General features: G+C 36.8%; 1 protein-coding gene across 1 annotated transcript in view; it reads left to right on the top strand.

Moving 5' to 3' along the window:
- The window catches only part of zgc:101566 (Transmembrane protein 263-B-like), a 49,320-nt gene extending 28,171 nt beyond the window's left edge, over window positions 1–21,149 (top strand). Inside the window, exon 3 of the mRNA XM_048158152.1 lies at window positions 19,355–21,149. Coding sequence (XP_048014109.1) covers window positions 19,355–19,635 — 281 coding nt within the window. The 3' untranslated portion in view covers window positions 19,636–21,149. The remainder of the gene's footprint in view (window positions 1–19,354) is intronic.
- Window positions 21,150–22,935: the final 1,786 nt, after the last annotated feature.

The raw sequence follows: 22,935 nt of genomic DNA, 5'->3' as shown, positions 1-22,935 counted from the left end.
ATACGTATCGTATCGTGACCTGAGCGTATCGTTACACCCCTAATTTTTTAACTATTTCATTCCCTCGATTTATAAATTATGCACATGATTTATAAATCGAGGGAACGAAATAGTAAATCGTGCGCACAATTTAGTAAATAGATGGAACGAAATAGTAAATCGTGCGCACAATTTTTTTAACTATTTCGTTCCCTCGATTTATAAATCATGCGCATGATTTATAAATCGAGGGAACAAAATAGTAAATCGTGCGCACGTTTTAGTAAATCAAGGGAACGAATTAGTAAATCGTGCGCACGATTTAGCCTACTATTTATTTTTTTTTCCTGCATGTCATGTCCGGGGCTCCGTAAAAAAAAAAAAAAATTCAATGACAAATACATGATTTTTGTTGCCACCTACTGGTGTAACGATATAATTGATACAATATTTATTTGAAGCTTCAAATTAGTTTTTTAAAAGGTGATATGCTATATTTTGATCGCTACCATAGACATTTGTTTATATCCGAACTACAAACTATAAATAACCCAGTACCTCTGTGATACTTGAATGATTGTAACAGAAATAATGATACTATGTGGTTGAAAAGACTGTTTGTGAAGCTGTTTCATATCTATATGTCAACTGCTCTCTCTGACTCAGCGGCAGCACAGATTTGAATGTTCCGCTGCGATCGTACTTGTCAAAGGTTTAATAGACATAGCCGAATTGTTGTCATATAGGAATATAATCGCGTGACCGCGATCTTTTAACGATTAATCGCGCAGCTCTAGTATGTGCTATCTTTGACAGCACCGCATCACATAGACATGCAAGATATAAGCTAATAGTGAGCCGGTGAATATCGTAAAAGTGTCTAAGACATGTTTTCATAACTCAGCTTTTGTTTTTCCGAAAAGGGCATGCTTGTGCATCTTTTAAAAGCTTTGTTAGGATTTTCAAGGCGGCGGCCATGGGCTTCCATCGAAGGCTTGTGAAGCAACTACACTGACATTTAAAATCACACAATGGGCTCTGTCATCGATATAAATATTGAAGGCGAATGGCACGAGTGACTCATTTGCACACATTATCAGATCCTGGCGCCGCAGTATTGGCGAGAAAAGGTCTTTTTCTGTTTATTGAAGTCAACAAACCTACATTGGGAGGACTGGGATGAGTAAGCACAAAGGTTCAAGTGTCATACGTGTCTCTCCCGATAGGTCAGACGCTAGCAAGCTTGCGCACCCGGTGGAAACATTGACCTTTTCCATAAGTGGTTCACCGGTAGTTATTTATTTATTTAATGCTGCTGTATCAGGCCAGCGGGGAAAAAGGTCACATTCAGACTCCATTTCAACCGAGTTCTTGTCAGTCCCATAATTGCCAATGCTCATCATCGAACCGAGCTTCATAGCATAGCAGCGTTGATGTCCTCGCAAGTGTGGCTGTCGTTGAGTTTTGCGAAAACTTCTCCAGGCTTTTTGCACGTGTATTTGTGTGTCAAAATGTCTAACGTACAGGTGTGTCCATGTTTTTATGATCTATTTTTACATTTTTCCACGTTTGCTTTTTTTTTTCCCCCAGCGCTTCTTGTACTAACACCATGTCCAGCAAGGTCCAACAGTAATTCAGTACATTCCCTTCCAGGCCGTTCTCTCGAAACCTCATTTTAACTTGACCCTTCATTGTGTTTTGCCTCAGGCAACTCGGGCACAGGGATTAAAAATAGAGACCTCAGCAGGGACGGGGTTGACATGGTTCTTGTTGGTGAGAGGAGTGGAGTGGTGGAGAGCTGAATCCCGCTGGGGGTTTTTATCACTGGGGAAGGTCCGATTACCCCCTCCCTTCTCTTACTACTCCTTTTCTTATTTCTCTCTCTCTCTTTCGCTCCCTCACACACTGTAAATCTCGGTGCCAAGTGAGGAGAACAATATTTTCACCATTATTTCTCAACACTACAGAGAGATGATGTGGGTATTGATATAGACTCATAAATTTACAGAGGCGACAGATTTACACCGGAGGCTGGCAGCCCACCTCTCGTTCAGGAACATGTTCGGCTTTGATTGGTTGGGAATGGATTCTTGGCTATCCAATTCAGCTTAGGTCAGGCAGGTCTAAATCAAGAGGACTATATCACTGGTTTTTATAGAGATGGCAGTTTGGTACATACAGTAAGCTCAATATTCTAGTCATATGTCTCCTCATCTGTGAAGTGCGTCCTTCTGCATAATCCCTGCAAACAACAAACTGCACAAGTTTTTTTAATTGTATTTTTGTTTTTCACTTTTTTTACAAGTTTTAAAGTTTTTAGAAATGTACTTTTGGTATTCATGTTGGTTTCATATGATTGTGAACTACTCTAAAATGTCAAGTCGTCAAGTAAAAATTAACAAAACACATTTTTCTTACACCTTTATTTTATATTTAATTATTAATTCAAATAATATCATATGTTTTGGGGGAGTTATGGCAATTTACAGCCTGAACTAACTTTGTCTTGTCATTTAAATATGGTCAAATTGTCATATGTTTTTGCAATGCGATTTGGTTGAACTACATGACTTCCGTTTGATGTATTAAAGGATTAGTTCACCCAAAAATGAAAATTATCCCATGATTTACTCACCCTCAAGCCATCCCATCTTCTTTCAGATGAACACAATCGGAGATATATTTAAAAATATCCTGGATCTTCCAAGCTTTATAATAGCAGTGAAGGAGGGGCCAGATTTTGAAGCCAAAAAAAGTGAATCCATCTATCGTAAAAGTAATTCATACGGCTCCAGGGGGTTAATAAAGGCCTTCTGAAGTGAAACGATGGGTTTTTGTAAAAAAAAAAAAAAAAAAAACATTTAAATGTTTAAAAGTTAATGTTTAAAGGTGCCCAAGAATGCTTTTTCACAAGATGTAATATAAGTTCTAGGTGTCCCCTGAATGTGTCTGTGAAGTTTCAGCTCAAAATACCCCATAGATTTTTTTAAATAAATTTTTTTAACTGCCTATTTTGGGGCATCATTAACTATGCACTGATTTTTTTCAGCGCGCCGCCCCTTTAATTCGCGTGCTCCCTGCCACACCAGCTCTCGATTATATTACAGCGCATTTACAAAGTTCACACAGCTAATATAACCCTCAAATGGATCTTTACAAGATGTTCGTCATGCATGCTGTATGCATGCTTCGAATTATGTGAGTAAAGTATTTATTTTGATGTTTATATTTGATTCTCTATGAGTTTGATAGTGCTCCGTGGCTAACGGCTAATGCTACACTGTTGGAGAGATTTATAAAGAATGAAGTTGTGTTTATGAATTATACAGACTGCAAGTGTTCTTGTCTCTTGTCTCTGTGAATTCAGTAAGAAACGATGGTAACTTTAACCTCATTTAACAGCATTAGCAACATGCTAACGAAACATTTAGAAAGACAATTTACAAATATCACTAAAAATATCATGTAATCATGGATCATGTCAGTTATTATTGCTCCATCTGCCATTTTTCGCTGTTGTCCTTGCTTACCTAGTCTGACGATTCACCTGTGTAGATCCAGACGTTAATACTGGCTGCCCTTGTCTAATGCCTTTCATAATGTTGGGAACATGGGCTGGCATATGCAAATATTGGGGCGTACACCCCGACTGTTACGTAACAGTCGGTGTTATGTTGAGATCCGCGTGTTTTCCGGAAGTCTTTTAAACAAATTAGATTTACATAAGAAAGAGAAAGCAATGGAGTTTGAAACTCAATGTATGAGGTAAATTCAAATTTTGAATCTAGGGCACCTTTAAAACATTAACTATAATTAACTAACTTCCGGCAGACAACCGCACTCATTGATTTGCGGTGGAAATCAAAATAAAACACCGATCATGAATTAGAAGTCTAAAATGAGAAATTTTAAAGAGAAATGTTGGAGGATTTCGATATAAGAGAAAAGGAGCTAGGTTTGTTGCACAGCCCTATTTGTTTAAATTGTGAGAGGCATCTGAGCTTATGATACTCGAGTCAACTTGCACAGTATATGTACGGCCATCTGCCGGAAGCCAGTTATTTTAGATTATAAAGTTTTAAATATAGATATTTTTTTATAAAAACCCATCGCTTCGCTTCAGAAGGTCTTTATTTTTGGCTTAAAAATCGTGCCAAAATTATATAGCTTGGAAGTTCCAGGATATTTTTAAATATATCTCCGATTGTATTCGTCTGAAAGAAGAAAAAAGTCATATACACTTTGGATGGCTTGAGGGTGAGTAAATCATTGGGTAATTTTCATTTTTGGGTGAACTATCTCTTTAATAAGCAGTGAAGAAGCTTTGTTAAAAAAAAAAAAAAAAACTATGCCAAACTACTTTTCAAGACTTTTTTTCTTCATTATAATATAAGTACAGTTGTACAATTTATGACTTTATTCCCCTCCAAAATCCATTTTAATTCACAAATTAACATGCTGATCATTGAACATGAGTATTTAAGTAATTGTAGGTATAAACTGCTTTCTGTTTTAAAAAATAAAAAATTAAGTTGTGCATCAAATTCAAGCATTGTGCCAGTGAAAATAGATCCTTTTTTTTTATGCCACTGGACGAGATCTATTCCAGAAGATGTGGCTTTGGTGTTTCCTCCATGGTTGGTTTACTTATTATATATGCCGCCGATGGCTCCATCCTCCTTAGTAGAGGCTTATTTGTTCATCTTCTCTTTACAAAATGTTCCCGTCCAAATGGGTTCCTGGAGGAAAATACTTTGTACCTGTCTCTTCTGTTCTTTCTCAGACTTTATCTCCGTTCTCTCCCTATCGGTTTGTGAATGCAGCATTGTTGGTGTTATCTAAAGGTCTTACTTGTGGCTGTCCTCGACAGGAACATATTATAGAGTGGAGGCCAGGGTTCAGGCACCAGCAGATCTTATGAGTGTTCAAGTGTGCCCAGATAATTTTCTCAGCTCCGTCTGGGCACCATTGAGACCACTTATCTTGCTTCAGGCGGGGCTTTTGGATCCTGTCACAACCTAAAACTTTATTTATCTGAGATTGCTGCAGGCTTCTTGCTCAAATTGATATTTAGATTGACTTAGGAGAGGCATCCAAGCAAAATGAGTCAATGATCCCTTTTTCAGTTCTACAACCTTCTCTACAAGATTCAATCTTCTTTATTCGGTTTTCTGTCAGTTAGGGACAACGAAACTCTACATTCTTTTGAAAGCTTTAGTGCTTAGAAGGACATGTGAAATACTCCGTCCGGTTTCTTTGAGAATGTTTATTTAACTGTCAAGGCCAACACGGTAACCTTTGTATGGGGCTTGTTGAGTGGGTTTTTAGCTACTGATGCTCACTCTCCACACAACTCGGGCCGTCTCTCGAAAGAGTAACACGCCTCAGAATATCTTAACCTTTCCATCTAAGCCTTCAAATGTCACTGTTCTCTTTCCTGCATCTGAAGACAAATTGACATTTTCTATTTGCTATAGAATTTGATTGATCTCGAAGGTTCCTGTCAAAAAAGAATAAATTGGTCATTCTTCCAAGGAAAGCCGTTTTGTGTTTCGCAGTAACAGTTGCATGCTTTGAGTAATTGTGTGTGGTGAATAATTTTTTCTTATCATTGATCAAACATGTAAGCAATTAGGAAGATCAGTGTATTTGAGTATAATCTTGAGGGGGTTTACTCAGCAAATTCTAGCGAATGTATGATTAAGATGAAGGGAAAAAAAGGAACGTCTGGGTTCATTCTACAATATGTGAAAGGTTACATGATGTCAGTTAGCACAGAAAATTATTTCAACCGTCAGTGTATAAAACCATGCAAAAAAACATTCAAATGCACATCGTTTTGAAAAGATAGTCAAAAGTTTAAAGGATTAGTTCACTTTCAAATGAAAATTAGCCCAAGCTTTACTCACCCTCAAGACATCCTAGGTGTATGACTTTCTTCTTTCTTGTGACGGCCCGAGTGGTGGCCGCACAAGAGGGGTAATGTGAATGTATCGACACACACACATGCAAGCCCTCATGAAGGACATGTTTATACATTTAAGGTAATCTTTATTTAAACCTATTTTGTCATTCACATTCATTTTGGTTTCAATATAATGTTTGCTTTAATAATTACACAAGACGAACAATAATCATTAATTCTTTATTTGGTTTGCATATAATATTTATTACACATCTTTTATATATACGTTGTTACTGATTTGGAGTGCGCACAAATTAGTTACATTGTATCTGTTTCTTATATTTGTTTCTATCTTTTGAGTTTAAGTTGACCGTTGACGGGTGGCGATCTCGACAGGGTCTGCTGCAGCCGCATCCTGGTGTCGCAAAAATTGGTGTCTGGCCAGAACAGGGCATTTAAACACTATTGGTTCTGCCCGGACTTTCCATTTACTGAAGTTGCCTGGGGGAGAAGGAAGTGTTGTTGCCTTTTGTTAATTGATTTATGTGGTTGTACATTTGCGGTATTTGATTGCATTTGTTTTTTATTTTGATTTGAGATATTTCTTTGTATGATTCTATTTTGATTTATTTGGTGTTAAATGTTAAGTCTCATTTGTTTCCCCTCTTAATTTGTAATGGGCCCATCCTTTCCTTTACAAGTTGTTGTTTTGTTCATTAGATCAGGGCTGCGTTCAGCCCCGACAAAACGTTGCAAAAAGTTTTTTAAACGGAAACGGTGGTGCGTTGAACACCCCGTTGTGATGACGCAAGAGATGCAACTATGGCAGCTGAGAAGGCCATACTTTGTGTTCTTTCTGAAGAATTTTCGGAGCCTGATGAAATGGGTATAAATACGTGTTTAATACTGCAAAATACACTCGATGTTACAGTAATTGCCCTTGCCGTCCAGAATAAAAGAGGACATCCCAATCGAGTGAAGGGATTTGTGGAAACTTCTACTTATTGTGATACAACATTTGCCTTTGTTTATGAAAGTATCAATCCACAATACAATAGCAAAATAGTATAGTATTTTCATGTTACATTATAGCACACATTCGGATATGGACCAGAAGACATTGCAAATAAATGATATTTAGACAGACTTAAAGAAGTTCCAGATCTACACTTGTGCTCTTATTGTTTAAGTTATTTTGCCATTAATGTAAATACACATGTGCAAACAATATAAATTTGCTCTAATAATATGCTCTTATGAATTTATTTTGTTGTTAATGACATTTACGAGCTGTCTCTTTAATACCGCGTGGTTTATATGTATGTTGATGCTGATTGGGTTGACATTTTTGACACACCCACCAAACAAGAGAAAATGTATCTCAAACCTGTTGCACACCGTTGCACACCGTTTCCAGGAAACATGGAAACCGTAGCAAAACGTTGCACACCGGTTTGAGCTTGAACGTGCCCCAGGTCAGCTTTAGTTTGTTTGCTTCTCTGAATAGTTTGACTTTATTTACTTTTTATTTTGTTGTGTTGTAAAAGATTGAGTTTGTAAAGCTGAATTTTTTCTCCTTGGGTTCCAATAAAAACCCATGTTTATGGTAAATAGTTGGTGTTCCTTGTCCTTAGCTCCTCAGTCCCTCACATTTCTGATGAACATAATCGAAGAAATATTAATAAATATCCTGACGTATCCAAGCTTTATAATAGCAGTGAACGGGACCCACGAGTATAAGCTGAGGAAAAAGCTTCCATCCACATCCATCCATCATAAACTTAACATTAACATAAAATTAAACATGTCTTTTCGACTGAAGAAAGAAAGACATGAACATCTTTGATGGCATGGGGGTGATTAAATTATCAGGAAATTTTAATTTGAAGTGAACTAATCCTTTAACATTATCCCCTGGTTTCACAGACAAGGCTTAAACCTAGTCTCAGACTAAAATGCATGTTTGAACTGTTTTAACTAAAAACAACTTGCACTGACATGTCTTAAAATAATTAAACTAAGACCTAAAAAAGGGTTAGTTCACCCAAAAATGAAAATTCTGTCATTAATTACTCGCCCTCATGTCGTCCCACACCTGTAAAGCCCGGGATACACTGCATGATTTTAGCAATCCCGTAAGATCATTACAAATCACACTTATTTTTGAAGTTTAAGACATCAAATTTATTGTCTGTTGCAATCGAACAGCATATCCGGGATTCTCCAGAATCTGATAATGATTAACTTGAACTGATGAATATGGATATTTAATTCTAATCTACCACATCGATATGTTTGACCTGTATGACAAGTAATTTAAACAGTAAATAATTATTCCTTCCTCCACAAACACTCTCCCCCTCTTCAATCAGATCCTACCAGCTGTTTTATCCCATCCTTTTAGGTCAGTAATCAGTTAAGCCAGATTAGGATGAGGTCTTTCCCTCCCTGAAATCATTCATGATGTGCACATGTGTTTGTTGTTGTCTGTGTGAATAATATGCAGCATATCATGTTTAATGTTTAACAGAATGGAGGTTTGTGAGATACATTGTTTGCACGTTATTTGCATGTTGTGCGTGACTTATCGTTTGCACTGTTATTTGGCTGCCATAATCTATTCTGTGCTGGATTGACTTTCCAGAACTTCATTGTATTGCAAATAACACGTTGTCACACTATGCTATTGACTCTGTTATTTTCATGCAGTGTCCAAATTCTAGGCTAATATTTATTTTACATTTGTTACCCAAGTACCCATGGGCACATAGCCAAGATCGTATTTATATTCAGTTAGTTCAATGGGACTTCTAATACATGACATGGTAGTGTATTTTTGACTGGTTATCTGCAGTCTTATTGTAGTTTCAACTGAATGATAATAGCTGTCGATAACAAAGTTGTTTCAGATACCTGCGTGAAGCTCACAATCGTTGGCCTCATTTATTGTTAAACTAATTGTGCAGCATTGTACATAAGAACAGTTTTATGAACAATTTACACCACAACTGATCTTCATAAAATGCAATACTTTACGTGTTTAATATTTACAAACAATTTACATGACAATTGCTGTGTTGTGCGTTTTTGAAACCTAAAGTCGGCCGTCACCGTGCATCACTCCCGGATAACAGAAAATGCTGAGGTGAAGTGACGGCAGCAGACAAACAGCTAGTGGTGACAGCAGCGACAATCCACCTGTCAATCAAGTGGCCGCGCCCTTAATTATGCAGAACATTAAGGCTTAATATAATTTAAACGGATGAGTTATAAAAAAAATCATCCCCCCTCACAGTTGTCATGAGGGGCACAATTAGCTATATAGACCAAAATTACAATTTGTACCAGGCTGTAAACATGTTTTTTTTCTGCTGTAAAGTTTAAAGGTGCCCAAGAATGCTTTTTCACAAGATGTAATATAAGTCTAAGGTGTCTCCTGAATGTGTCTGTGAAGTTTCAGCTCAAAATACCCCATAGATTTTTTTAAATAAATTTTTTTTAACTGCCTATTTTGGGGCATCATTAACAATGCACTGATTTACCATCGGCGCCGCCCCCTTAAATCGCGTGCTCCCTGCCACACCAGCTGTCGACTATATTACAGCGCATTTACAAAGTTCACACAGCTAATATAACCCTCAAATGGATCTTTACAAGATGTTCGTCATGCATGCTGTATGCATGCTTCGAATTATGTGAGTAAAGTATTTATTTTGATGTTTTACGTTTGATTCTGTATGAGTTTGAGGCTATATGCTCCGTGGCTAACGGCTAATGCTACACTGTTGGAGAGATTTATAAAGAACGAAGTTGTGTTTGTGCATTATACAGACTGCAAGTGTTTAAAAAATGAAAATAGCGACGGCTCTTGTCTCCGTGAATACAGAAAGAAACGATGGTAACTTTAACCACATTTAACAGTACATTAGCAACATGCTAACGAAACATTTAGATAGACAATTTACAAATATCAGTAAAAATATCATGCTATCATGGATTATGTCAGTTATTATTGCTCCATCTGCCATTTTTCGCTGTTGTTCTTGCTTACCTAGTCTGATGATTCGGCTGTGTGCAGATCCAGACGTTAATACTGGCTGCCCTTGTCTAATGCCTTTTATAATGTTGGGAACATGGGCTGGCATTATGCAAATATTGGGGGCGTACACTGTTACGTAACAGTCGGTGTTATGTTGAGATTCGCCTTTTCTTCGGAGGTCGTTTAAACAAATGAGATTTATATAAGAAGGAGGAAACAATGGGGTTTGAGACTCACTGTATGTCTTTTCCATGTACTAAACTCTTGTTATTTAACTATGCCGAGGTAAATTCAATTTTTGAATCTTGGGCACCTTTAACACATTTTAATATGGGGCTCAATGAGATTCTGCTGTCTTTTGGAGCCTGTCCCTAGTGGCCAGTCGATGAATTGCAATTTAAGTCACTTCCATATTGGCTTCAAGACAAACTGGGGGAGGTTGCTGCTTGGGTCAGACATTTGCAAATGCCATTTAGATTATTAACATTTTACCAAAATCAAGCTGAAATGGGGTTTTTGAAGAATGTCAGTAACCAAACAGTTGATGGGCACAATTGACCCTTCACAAAGACCCGTCCCCCTTAGTTACTGTTGCTTTGTCCAACAAGCCATGGCGCTGTCGCCACACAGAGTGAAAAATACATTGCGGAGCAAAGAGGACACTGACAACACGTCGACAGACAAGACAGAGCAGGTTACTTATGATATTAAACAAAGTCCCAGCTTTCAAACTGCGTAATTGTTTTAAGAAATTCGAACAATAAAAAACGTTTTGTGGCTCTTTTATGTGTCGTGACAGATCGCTGTAGCTCCTCATCTCAAGCGGCTCGTTAACCGATCATCTCTTCTTACTAGTTAATTTATAGCAGCAAATGCATGAATAAACATCAGAAGGAATGTTGTTTCAAACGCAGAAAGACATCAGTACACACCATTTTTCAAGTTCAAGTCCACTGAGGTTAATCTTCTAACTCCTGACTGCTTTGTCGGACAAAATGGTGGATTCGGCGTTATGATTGGTTAGATCGCTTGTCAATCAAACTCCCGGTGAAGGGTCAATTAATGCTGTAAACTATACATGGGAGTCAGTTGGTACTACATTACTATAATATTCAAGATTAAAATCAACTGATTTGTATACAAACACTTAAAGGGTTTTTCAACTGCTTGCACGTTTTCAAAACTTTGCCTCTTTTTTTCAAAACTTTACATACAAATCCAGGAATTGCACACACAAAATGCAAAATGCCTTGTAAAATATAGCACTGCATTCAAAATATCACAAACCCATCTCAAAAGCAAACATTTGTCTTATGTTGCAAACACTTTTGACATATTCTATTTTTGGATACATCATATACACACAGTTATTCAAAACCTAAAGCTCTTCTTTCATGAGCTCCTATGTTCATTTCTGTACAAGATTGAAAGTAATTGGCAGAGAGATGTTGAAAAATTTATGGTGAACACGAAAGCAAGATTGAAACCAAACTGTTTTTTTTTTTTTACTGTAAGCATTTGTGGTTGTGAATACAGTATAACACAGTACGAAAGAAAAGAAATACATCAACCATGTGTAGTTGGACAGAAACAATGGTTGTGTTTGAAAAAGGAAATCAAGATGCTTCCTGTTAGATATTTGTGTGTTACATAGAGAATTGTGTGTTGTGTTTTGCAAAAAGTGTTTTATGAAATTGAAAATATAATAATTAGCGTGTGATTTTGCAGATTTGGTGTGTGGTTCTGGTGTTTGAGTGTCAGGTTTCAGAAATTGTGTGACAAGTAAGGATTTTGTGTGTAAGCAGTTGAAAAAAACTGTAAATTACACCTAAGTTATTATAATAATAAAATTATAATACTAACTTTACAATCACATAATTATATTTCCCAATTGTTTTTTTTGTTTTTTATAAAGGGTGGCTGTCATAACTTGACGGATTTATTCAAACATGCATTAAATATTGAAGAACATAAAAAATTATTATGAATATGTATGGTGCATATATTTAGCAAAACCCTCCCTAGAGTTAATTTTTCTAGCTGACTGAGTCACTGAATATGGTTTTTCTGAGGTAAATGTGACATTATGTGACATTGTTTTCAAGCTGTTTTATTGACATGTTTCTGCGTTTAAAACACTGAGTAAGCGATTACATGAGACACGATACGGATTTCGGTAAGTTGCATTGTATCTTTTAACATACCTTCAGATGTTCATTCATGTTTATTTCGTGCTGTAACTGGTATTAAAATGGAGGAGATGATCAGTTCACGTGTACTTCGAGATTTCTTGAGTAAAGAAAATGCTGTACATATTCAAATAATTACTTATTTAATTTCCTTGCATTGCAATCAAACACAGACTGTCAAAATTGCCCGAGGCACTTAATTCACGATAGAGGCGGGGTGGAGATATGAGGTTTTACCCAGAGCTGTTGGCTGGTTTTACCAGTTTGAGGATCCAATGGAGTTGCAATGTTCAGTAACAAGCTCTTTTTAAAGGTGCTCTTGATTCAAAATTTGAATTTACCTTGGCATAGTTAAATAACAAGAGTTCAGTACATGGAAAAGACATACAGTGAGTCTCAAACTCCATTGTTTCCTCCTTCTTATATAAATTTCATTTGTTTAAACGACCTCCGAAGAACAGGCGAATCTCAACATAACACCGACTGTTGCGTAACAGTCGGGGTGTACGCCCCAATATTTGCATAATGCCAGCCCATGATGTTCCCAACATTATAAAAGGCATTAGACAAGGGCAGCCAGTTAACGTCTGGAGCTGCACACAGCCGAATCATCAGACTAGGTAAGCAAGCAAGAACAACAGCAAAAAACGGCAGATGGAGCAATAATAACTGACATAATCCATGATAGCATGATATTTTTACTGATATTTGTAAATTGACTTTCTAAAAGTTTCGTTAGCATGTTGCTAATGTACTGTTAAATGAGGTTAAAGTTACCATCGTTTCTTTCTGTATTCACGGAGACAAGAGCCGTCGCTATTTTCATTTTTAAACACTTGCAGTCTGGATAATTCATAAACACAACTTCATTCTTTATAAATCTCTCCAACAGTGTAGCATTAGCTGTTAGCCACGGAGGACAGCCTCAAATTCACTCAGAATAAAACTTTAACATCCAAATAAATACTTTACTCACATAATTCGAAGCATGCATGCAGCATGCATGACGAACATCTTGTAAAGATCCATTTGAGGGTTATATTAGCTGTGTGAACTTTGTAAATGCGCTGTAATATAGTCGACAGCTGGTGTGGCAGGGAGCACGAGATTTAAGGGGGCGGCGCCGAGTGTAAATCAGTGCACTGTTAATGATGCACCAAAATAGGCAGTTAAAAAAATTAATTTAAAAAAATCTATGGGGTATTTTGAGCTGAAACTTCACAGACACATTCAGGAGACACCTTAGACTTATATTACATCTTGTGAAAGAACGTTCTTGGGCACCTTTAATACTTTTCATTAGTTAAATATATGCAGAACCCACTGACAGATGTAAAGGGCGACCAATAGTACTAATTAATGGGGAAAAAAATTAAAATGACGAAATATGGAGATACAGGTTTTCCGCCAGACAGCGACGATATGAATGTTGAAATTTAATTTATTTGTATAGTGCTTTCACAATATAGTTTCAAAATAGCTTTACAGGCAGTTTCCGTTTTAATGGATTTATGAAAATTTTAAACGAAAATTGCTTTCGTCACTTGAACGTGACCGTTTACGTTTTAGAATAGATTTACAAACATTTTACGTAAAAATTAACAATTCAAAATTTTCAAACAATTTTTATGAAAATAAATGTCATTTAAGAATGAATTTAAGCAAGAATGAATTCACAAATGATTTATACAAATTAATTTAATATGCAGCATGTAATTTTTTATAATACAGAACAGAGGTTTGCATGTAGTTGGTGACTTATCATTGCAGTATTATTTAGCTGCCACATTCTCATGTTAGATTGACATTTACAGAGTCGTATTATATTGCAAACAACGCATTGTCACGCTATGCTGTGGATGACTGTTGTTTGCATGCAGTGTTCAAATTACTGGTTAATATTTGTAGTACCTATTGTCACACATTTATTTTTGGTTATTTAAGGAAATTTGCACTTGAAAATGGAATTTGCTCATATGATTGAGCTTACATTAGAATGCATTTGCAAACAATTTGTATGAAAGTGAATCTCACATTTTAGGTAAGAATGGCTTTACGAACAATTTCTATAATATTAACATTTTAATTGTTAATAGCATGATATAGCTCTTGCTTAACACTTAATTTTAGCATTTACTCTCCCTTTTGAGTGCCATGGGCAAAACATGCTGGGAAATAGAAATCCCAGCCAAGTTTCAGTTAACCTTAACTTTGTTTATATGAAAAGAAATATGTTCATAAAACGCAAAATGTTTATGTTTGTCCTACTCAAACCAATTAATTACTTTGAGCGTTAGGGTTTACAGTAGGTCTACTTATTATCTTAAGAGAAACACAACCCAAAATTATTGGTCTATCCTTCTTTCATTGGAAAGAAATAATCTCATTCCTTTTTTGAAGCATGCCTCACTACTTTGCTCACTCAGGCTTTAATGTGAAATGGAAGATTTCTGAAAGTGCCGCAATGCTTTGAGGTTTGGTAGTGTGGAAAGTGTAATTACATCTCCCCAGGCCCAGATGACTAGAGTTAGTCTTAATTGAATGTGTGAATGGGAATCTGGAGGAGCGAGTTTTGTATTCAACAACATTGTCGCTGATCGCTGTATCATCGTTGAACACCTCAACTGGTTTTATCATCTTATTGTCTATAACAATTTGGTTATTTTGCTAAAAACAGAAATAATTCAAATAACAATTCTGGTTCTGCATATCAGTTATCGGACACTCAAAATTTGTCATAAACATCAGTCGATCGCTATTCTAAACTGAACGTAGAGACATGGTGTTAGTAGGTTTGTAGGCATGTTTCATACATATTAATGAATTTCGACATTTGCAAGATGCCGTTAGGCAGGGAAAGCAAGCTTTAGTTAAATCTGTTCATCTTCTCTGGTCGCATCTCACGAACGTTTCACATCAAGGCCGGTTTTGTTTATCTCCGCGTGTCTGTTGTTGTTGATGCGCGTGCACATCTGCGCACGTATGAACTACATGTGGGCCGACCTTGACTGCTCCATGAAGTTTTCCCTCCGCCATCCCACGGGACTCATCTGAAGATGCGCTGCTTGTCATTCACACGGCTTCTCCGTGGCACATCGATTCACCGGGGAGCTCATCGTGCAACCCAGACACGCGGTCCTTGACAGTATTGATTGAATGTAAAAGATATAATTTCTGTTCACAGTCCGCAGAGTATTGTGGGGTGTGTAAATGCTTGTTGTCCGGTGGAAGGAAAAGTCTTTTTTTTTTTTTTTTCTTGTATTCTGCCAGAGGAACAACAGAGGGGAGAGATGATGCCATTTGGACTGTGTGTGTGTGTGTGTGTGTGTTTCAGACCACATCTGCTCAGTGTATTACTCAGTGTCAGGTCTGTAGATGTGAGCTGATTTCACAATGCTGCCCTGAAGCTTTAAGTCTCACATAACCATCACAAAGAGAAAAATAAACAATACTTGCATAACTACTATTATTTTTCGGCGAGTGTCCTGAAACACATGATTTTAAAATCATGGCTTTAGGAACCAAAAAATTGCATAGAGATAATAATTATATTTGGCCTGGACTGATTCGTAAAAGGTGTTTTGTTGGCAACAGAAAGAACCGGGAATGGCAAAATGGAGCTGGATTTGAATACAATAGTCTTTCACATAGCCATACATTGTTCTGTGGTTTCTGGTTGGCTACTAGATGGTTGCTTAGTGGGCCAAGTCAAAAAAAGAAAAAAAAATGTCCCTATATATGGCTTAGGATCTTCCTACAATGCAAGTCATTGGAGTGTTTTCCCCATATTAATAATAATAATATTGTATAAATTATAATCATTATATTTTCCAAAGTGGATATTATGTTTTATTGTTGTTGTTGTTATTTACTACTTATTGTGTTTTTGCATATCAATTATTGGACACTTAAATTCGGCATGAAACAGAACTTGCGCTAGTCTTTTCTTCCTTATTGTGACGTACACTGTAAAAAAAAAAAAAATCCCAGTAAAATTTACGGTAAAAAAACGGCAGCTGTGGTTGCCAGAACTTTACCGTAAAAAATACAGTAGCAACGTAAAAAAAAATCTGTTAAATTTACGGTAAAATAACGTATTTCATTAACTGATATAATGTTAATTTACCAACCTAATGAAGTACTAATATCTGTTTTGTACCTTTATAATACACTGACAGTCACCAGACACAGTGGTGATAAGAGTCACATGATGAATCAAAGTTCATCACAAGCTGAGGAGGACAACACTAACATATAGAAGGTGCACACAGTGTCATTCACACACACACTAAACACCATCATGGTAACATGCATGAAATTTTAAAAATGCAATAAACATTAATTTAACAACATTAGATGTAACATAAAACCCTAATGTACATAACTGATTAGAAAAAAATGAGAAAAACTAAGAAACATTATTTCAACGAAAATATATCAAATGTGAAGTGTCACGCAAGGAATTGTGGGAATGTCAATTTACGGTTTTTCACTGTAAATTTTACAATGAATTGTTATTTTTCACTTCCAAAAACTGTGAATTTAACGGTATTTTACCGTAAAATTACATTAAATGTACAGTTAGATCTATTACAGTTATTCACCGTATATAGTACGGGAACTTTCTGTAAACCAATTGAGTTTTTCACCGCAGCATTTTTACAGTCTTTTACTGTTAAAATCATGGTCATTTTTTACAGTGTATAATTAAAATGTACTTGATTTTGTCTATCAAGAATCAGGGAAAAAAATTGGTTGGTTGTTGTTTGCTATTGGACGATCTCATGTGAGTGACAGGTTGTCCCCTCCTCATACCAGTAAACACGTCATCAGAGAAGAGTTTTGAATTTTGATTTCTTGGTGAACTTTAAACATCAAAATAGTCTGCATTGGTCATAAAGAGACAATACTGGTCAATCTTTACTCTTACTTAATATTTTGGCGTTATGTAATTATTTGTCTTTTTACTTAAACTTACTTGGATGCGCTGGGGGTAAGCAGATAAACATCAAATTTTCATTTTTGCTTGAACTATCCCTTTAATAGGAATAGTTCACCCCAAAATGAAAATTATCCCATAATTTACTCACCCTCAAGCCATCCTAGGTGTATGACTTTCTTCTTTCAGTCAAACACAATCAGAGTTATATTAAAAAATATTCTGGCTCTTCCAAGCTTTATAATGGGAGTGAAGAGTAACTGAGATTTTGAAGCCCAAAAAAGCACATCCATCCATCATAAAAATAATCCATATGTTTCCAGGGGTTAATAAAGGCCTTTTAAAGTGAAGCGATGTGTTTCTGTAAGAAAAATATCCATATTTATAACTTTATCGACTATAATCGCTAGCTTCTAATAACGTCCATCCATGGCTTCAGTACGCGAGTCGATTCTGACAGAAGAGTGAACTTTGACCTGACACATGACGTATTGACGAACGTGGAAGCGCAGAGGATAGAGCAAAACAAAACGCCGGTCACGAATTAGAAGTCTAAAACGAGATTTTTTTTTTGGGAGAAAAGTTGGAGTTTGAACAGCGAAAGGTGTCTACTCTCACCTAAGCTTACGCTACTCCTATATCCTATGTCCGGGATATAACCTTTTAGGACACGTGCCCCTCTACGTTTATCTAATTTCACCCCCATCCCACCCCCACCAACGTAAATGTCATTCATATAATACTTGATGCGTTCGAACATCATTGCTATATTACTTAATAAGCTGCATATAGTGTGCAAACCCCATTTCTACACCGGACACGACCATTGTCGCATTGCGCCTTGCCACAACAGTTTGAGGATGCAAATGAAGTGACCATTGCAAATCCATTTGTTCTTTGTGTCAAAAGTAACGCCCGCGCTTTGGAGTATGTCAGAAATAGAACAAGGCGTCAGTTTACTGTCTGGGATTTTGTGTGTTGCATCGTGGCGCTCGCGTCCGGTGTAGACAGGGTATTCGTTAAAAACTGAAACATTAAAAATATAAACAGCTTACCGACTTTAGAGTGACGGCTGAGCTTGTTTTTCTTTCAGTTTAACATTATTCTTGATTACAAGCCACCAGTCCATTTTGGTTTTAGTTGTTTTTGCTCAGATTTAGTTGCAGCAAACCTGCTGTAACCATAGCCAATGATTAGCTATGAGAATAGTCAAATTGCCCCCCTCTAATGGATGATTTGCTAGTAAAATCTCATTCAAGTATGCTTCTGAATTAAAGGTGCTAAAGAGGATCTTTTCGTCGACTGAGAAACCAAAGACTGTTACTGAGTTTTTGAAATGGGCGCATGCGTAAGAACAACCCCCCTCCTTCGAAGGAACGCCTCCCAAAACTCGTAAACACTCGTATTGGAACACGAGTGTTTACCACCGGCATTCGCTGTGTCGTGTTAGTGGATTCATTATGTCGGACTCACCGCAGGTAACTCATAATCTGCAGTTGTTACTCCTGTCTCCTGACAAAAACACTGCATGCGGCGCCTGTGGAGTGTGGAAAGTTACTGGAGCGCGCAGCCGCGCTCGTCTCTCACAAGGAACGTCATGGCAGTGATTGACAAGCCAGAGGGCCAATCGTTTACGCGATGATCGCGTAAACGATTGGCTGATGTTTTTAAGGCCCTACCTCGTGCACAGATGATGTATATTAATATTATTCCTTTCAGTGCATCTAATAAATAGTCTTTTATCAGTTAGTAAAGACAGTTTCAAGTAATATTGCAAAAATGTATAAAATAAAACATCCTCTTTAGCACCTTTAACAGGTGCTGGCACCTCTGGAACTCGACTCTCTCGTAAACGCGTGGATGGACATTATTGGAATGATTATAGTGATTATAGTCTATAAAGTTATAAATATGGATATTTTTCTTACAAAAACGCATCACTTCGCATCAGAAGGCCCTTATTAACCCCCCTGGAATCGTATGGATTACTTTTATGATGAATGGATGTGCTTTTTTTGGGCTTCAAAATCTCAGTTACTATTCACTCCCATTATAAAGCTTGGAAAAGCCAGAATATTTTTTTAATATAACGCTAATTGTGGTTGACAGAAAGAAGAAAGTCATAGACACCTAGAATTGTAATTTTACAATTATTTTTATTATTTATGTTTTTAATTATTCCTATCTTCAATATAAAATGCTATATAGTTGATATACTTTAATTAATTTTAATATCATTAAAATAAATAATTTTAACACTCTAAATATTTTAACTTCTGTTAATTAAATCTAATGTTTTTCAGACTTGGAGAAAGACCACCCTAAGAATGAAGCAGGCGTGGTGTGGAGAGTGACAGGCGGGCTGTTCAACTTCACCAAAGGAGCGGTGGGTGCCACCCTCGGAGGAGTGGCCTGGGTAGGCAGCAAGAGCTTCGAGCTGACCAAGACGGCTGTGACGAGCGTTCCTGCAGCTGGAGTGGGATTGGTCAAAGGCGGTGTCTCCGTGGTAACGGGAGGGGTCGGGGCAGTGGGGTCTGCAGTGGCCGGTAAAGTTACACCAAAGAAAAAAGACAAGTCAGATTAGACTGGCTGACTCGCTCCCACCCTTTGTTCGATTCGGTGTGTCAGTGGATGTCTGGGTGGTGTGTTCTCACTTTCAAGGGGGTTGGAAAGCAGGTGGCAGGTTCATTTAGCCCATGGGAAAATTACTGTTTCGCATTGATTCACCAAATACAATCCTACCTAAGTTAATACGGTATATAAACACACTTCTACCAACATTAGAAAGCGGAGGTACATGAGATAATTGGGATCTTATGCCTTTTGTTTGCTTATATGTTTGTGTGTATTTTGACTATTGGCTGAAATTTTGGTCTGTATTATTAATGCTGGGAAGATCAAATGGCAATATCGTAACATATTCTTTAACTGCTTAATGAAACCGGCTCCATTACAAAGGAAATGCTAATAATTTCTCTATAAAACATCCCTAAAAAAGTTCAAGTACACTTCATAGAAGTATTCCTTGAGTATGTTTACCATCTTTAAACAAAATAATGTGAGATCTGTGAAAGTATTATTTAATGAATAAATGTGACACTAAATGACCCTGATCATCTGATAATGTGGGGTTTATACTACATACTCTCAAACGTTCTTCGATTTAGTGTCGGAAATCGTGTAGTTTCTTTGATACCGATTTCACAGTAATATAAACATCTGCTGTTTTCACAGTCAGCTGTTTTATTATCATCACATTCTCATTTACGTCAGCCCTGGTAAGTGTAGAAATCTCCGAACGGCAGTTCGCACATCTTTGGCGTAGATTACATTAATGGTGAGTCTCCAGTGTAAACACTCCATTTTGTAAGACAATGTTTAAGCCGTTGAAATTTAATCTGTCTCCAGGAAACCAGAGCCTGGAGTTAAGAAAAGAAATTATTCGCATCTAAAAAAGGATGCAGGGAAACAGAAACTACACCGCATTGTCTTCAGTCCATTTAAAAAGGCTTTTTAGCAAGTCCGCTTCGTTTTCTCTTTTGCGAAGCATCACTTGTAGTTCTCAATTGAGATGATGTTTTATTGGCCGTACATGTGCCTGAATGTCTTGGGAGTTATAAAAGCTCACTGTGGAGTGTTTAGTGTTTCAGAACAGTGCAAAATAACCACAGATGTATTTCCTGCGACCCTGTTACAGCTGTTTACATCATAGAACCAGCACAATTGAAAATGTGCAAATTGAGTATTTGTTCATACGTTTTTGTCTTTTTTCCCCCCTCTACTGCTTAAATGTTTGTCTCCTTTTTTATTTATGTAAAAACAACATATGGCATATTATTATATTGTTGCGATGCATGCTTGAAGCTCTAGTTCTCTGTACAACATGCTGTTAATTGTGAGTATGTATCTCAGTTGTTGTTTTTTTTCTCATGTTTCTTTGTTTTTGCTATCTACACACTTTCTGTTAGGTACCCATGTCTTGAAGATGCTGTTACTATAAACTGGACTTTTAAGACCAAGTAGATTTTGTCTATAATAGAACTATTTTTGCTAAATTGATGCTGTATTCTACAAATAAAGCATTCTGTATTTTAGAAATGCATGAGTTCTTTGTATTTTTTTGTTGTTGTTGTTGCTTTTTATTTGATGCATTTCACTTATTTACCATCGAAAGATTACGAGCAAAGAGAAGAATTACTATCCTGCAATGATCTGGTGCTGGAATAGGTGGAGATATTTTTAATACCATTGATCTATTATTCATTTTAGCTTTAATCATTTATGTAACACTGAATGCAGTAATATGCACTGATAGTCTAGATCTGGATTACATAAGCAGTTTATAAAAGTAAGTGACCGCATGGTAAAATCCGCATTTTTTTAATGCTGAGAGGTAAACTTTTAAACAGAAAAGATAGGGTTTTTCATCATAAAATGGTTACATGTTTTTGTTCATATCAGAAAAAGCACTATTCAGTAGAGTTTGCATTAGATGTCAAGTGTCCAGTATGGGCAGAACCAGGTGCTCATAAACCATCTTGTTCTTTTCAAGCCATACTGAATCAGCACAAAAATTTATTGAGCCAGTCAGGGGTTTTATCTTCAAAAACAATTGCATGGCTCAACAACATCATTGTTCCACAATATTAACCAAGGACATTAGTGATTTTAGTATCAAGTAGTAAATGCACCATAAAAGGGCAAGTTGTTTTGTGGCTTTTTAACCTCACACCGTGTCGTAACCAGGCGAAACACAATAAAGCGATAAAAGCTAGCTGTGAAGGTCGAAAGGCATTCGTTTTTGTCCTAACCCACAGCCAGTGCTGACTTTTTTTGGGCTCCTTGTACTGTATATTGCTTTAGGCCTCGTCTTAAGGGGCCAGACGCACTACACTTTTCATTCCATTGACTTCCATTCATACTCATGCAAATTCAAGGAAATTCAAGCTCATGTGAACTTCACCACATTCCGAAATTTAAGTTTGGTGAACTCCGCCCTGCACATTTGTTTCACATGGAGACGTGTGACAATTAGAAGATTGATACATCATGGCGTGAACTCTTGGCTGAATTAAAAGAAGTTGAGTAGAGCGCATATTTTTACATTTTGATATGTATTCTGAATTATGTTTTAAAAAAAAGATGCAGCAGATTTTAACGTCGTATTTCCGACCGTTGCCGTGTTTGTAAAAATTTGCGTGCTCAGCCTAGTGTGGGCGTGGCCAATTATATATTGCTTTTTTTTTTTAGATGTTTCTGTTAATTACATTATCTTTTTAGTAGACTATCCCTGTTTATTCTATCTTGTTTGAAAATGTATTCTATTGCATTGCTCCACTTTAAGTTTGTTATCCTGTTCTTTTAAGTGATCATTATGATATATGTATCCCCTGTAATGTTCAATAAAAAATAAAAAAAAAGTCTGCTTTAGTTACGTTCATGGACCTCTCTGCTAACCAGCTGAGGATCTGAATCAGGTGTGTTAAATAAAGACGACATACAAAATGTGCAGTGCTCCCAGGACCAGGATTGAAAACTACTGTCCTAACCAGCCGTGGCCGCAAAAACTTACCATTGATTTAACATAAATGATAAGTGTATAAGCGCTGTATAAGTGAAACAAAGTCCTATTAGCTGTTAGAAAGAATCGATTCACAGAAAAAACAGCATATTATTACAACGGAACAAATTACAAACAGTTGTAAACCTGTGTCAATAAGAGAATTGCCTACAGTTGCCAACCATTTCGCTTAAAGCTGCTGTCCGCGATTTTTGGCCCTCTAGCGGTTAATAAACAGAACTGCACGCGTCTTGCAGAGGAACATTCTAGCCGGAGCTACTTTTCTCAGTGCTTGTCTATGGCGAGTCACGCAGTTACTGTGAT

Source organism: Megalobrama amblycephala, linkage group LG15, assembly GCF_018812025.1.
Source record: "Megalobrama amblycephala isolate DHTTF-2021 linkage group LG15, ASM1881202v1, whole genome shotgun sequence".
Classification (NCBI taxonomy): Eukaryota; Metazoa; Chordata; class Actinopteri; order Cypriniformes; family Xenocyprididae; genus Megalobrama; species Megalobrama amblycephala.
This window is presented reverse-complemented; position numbering and strand designations above follow the sequence as displayed.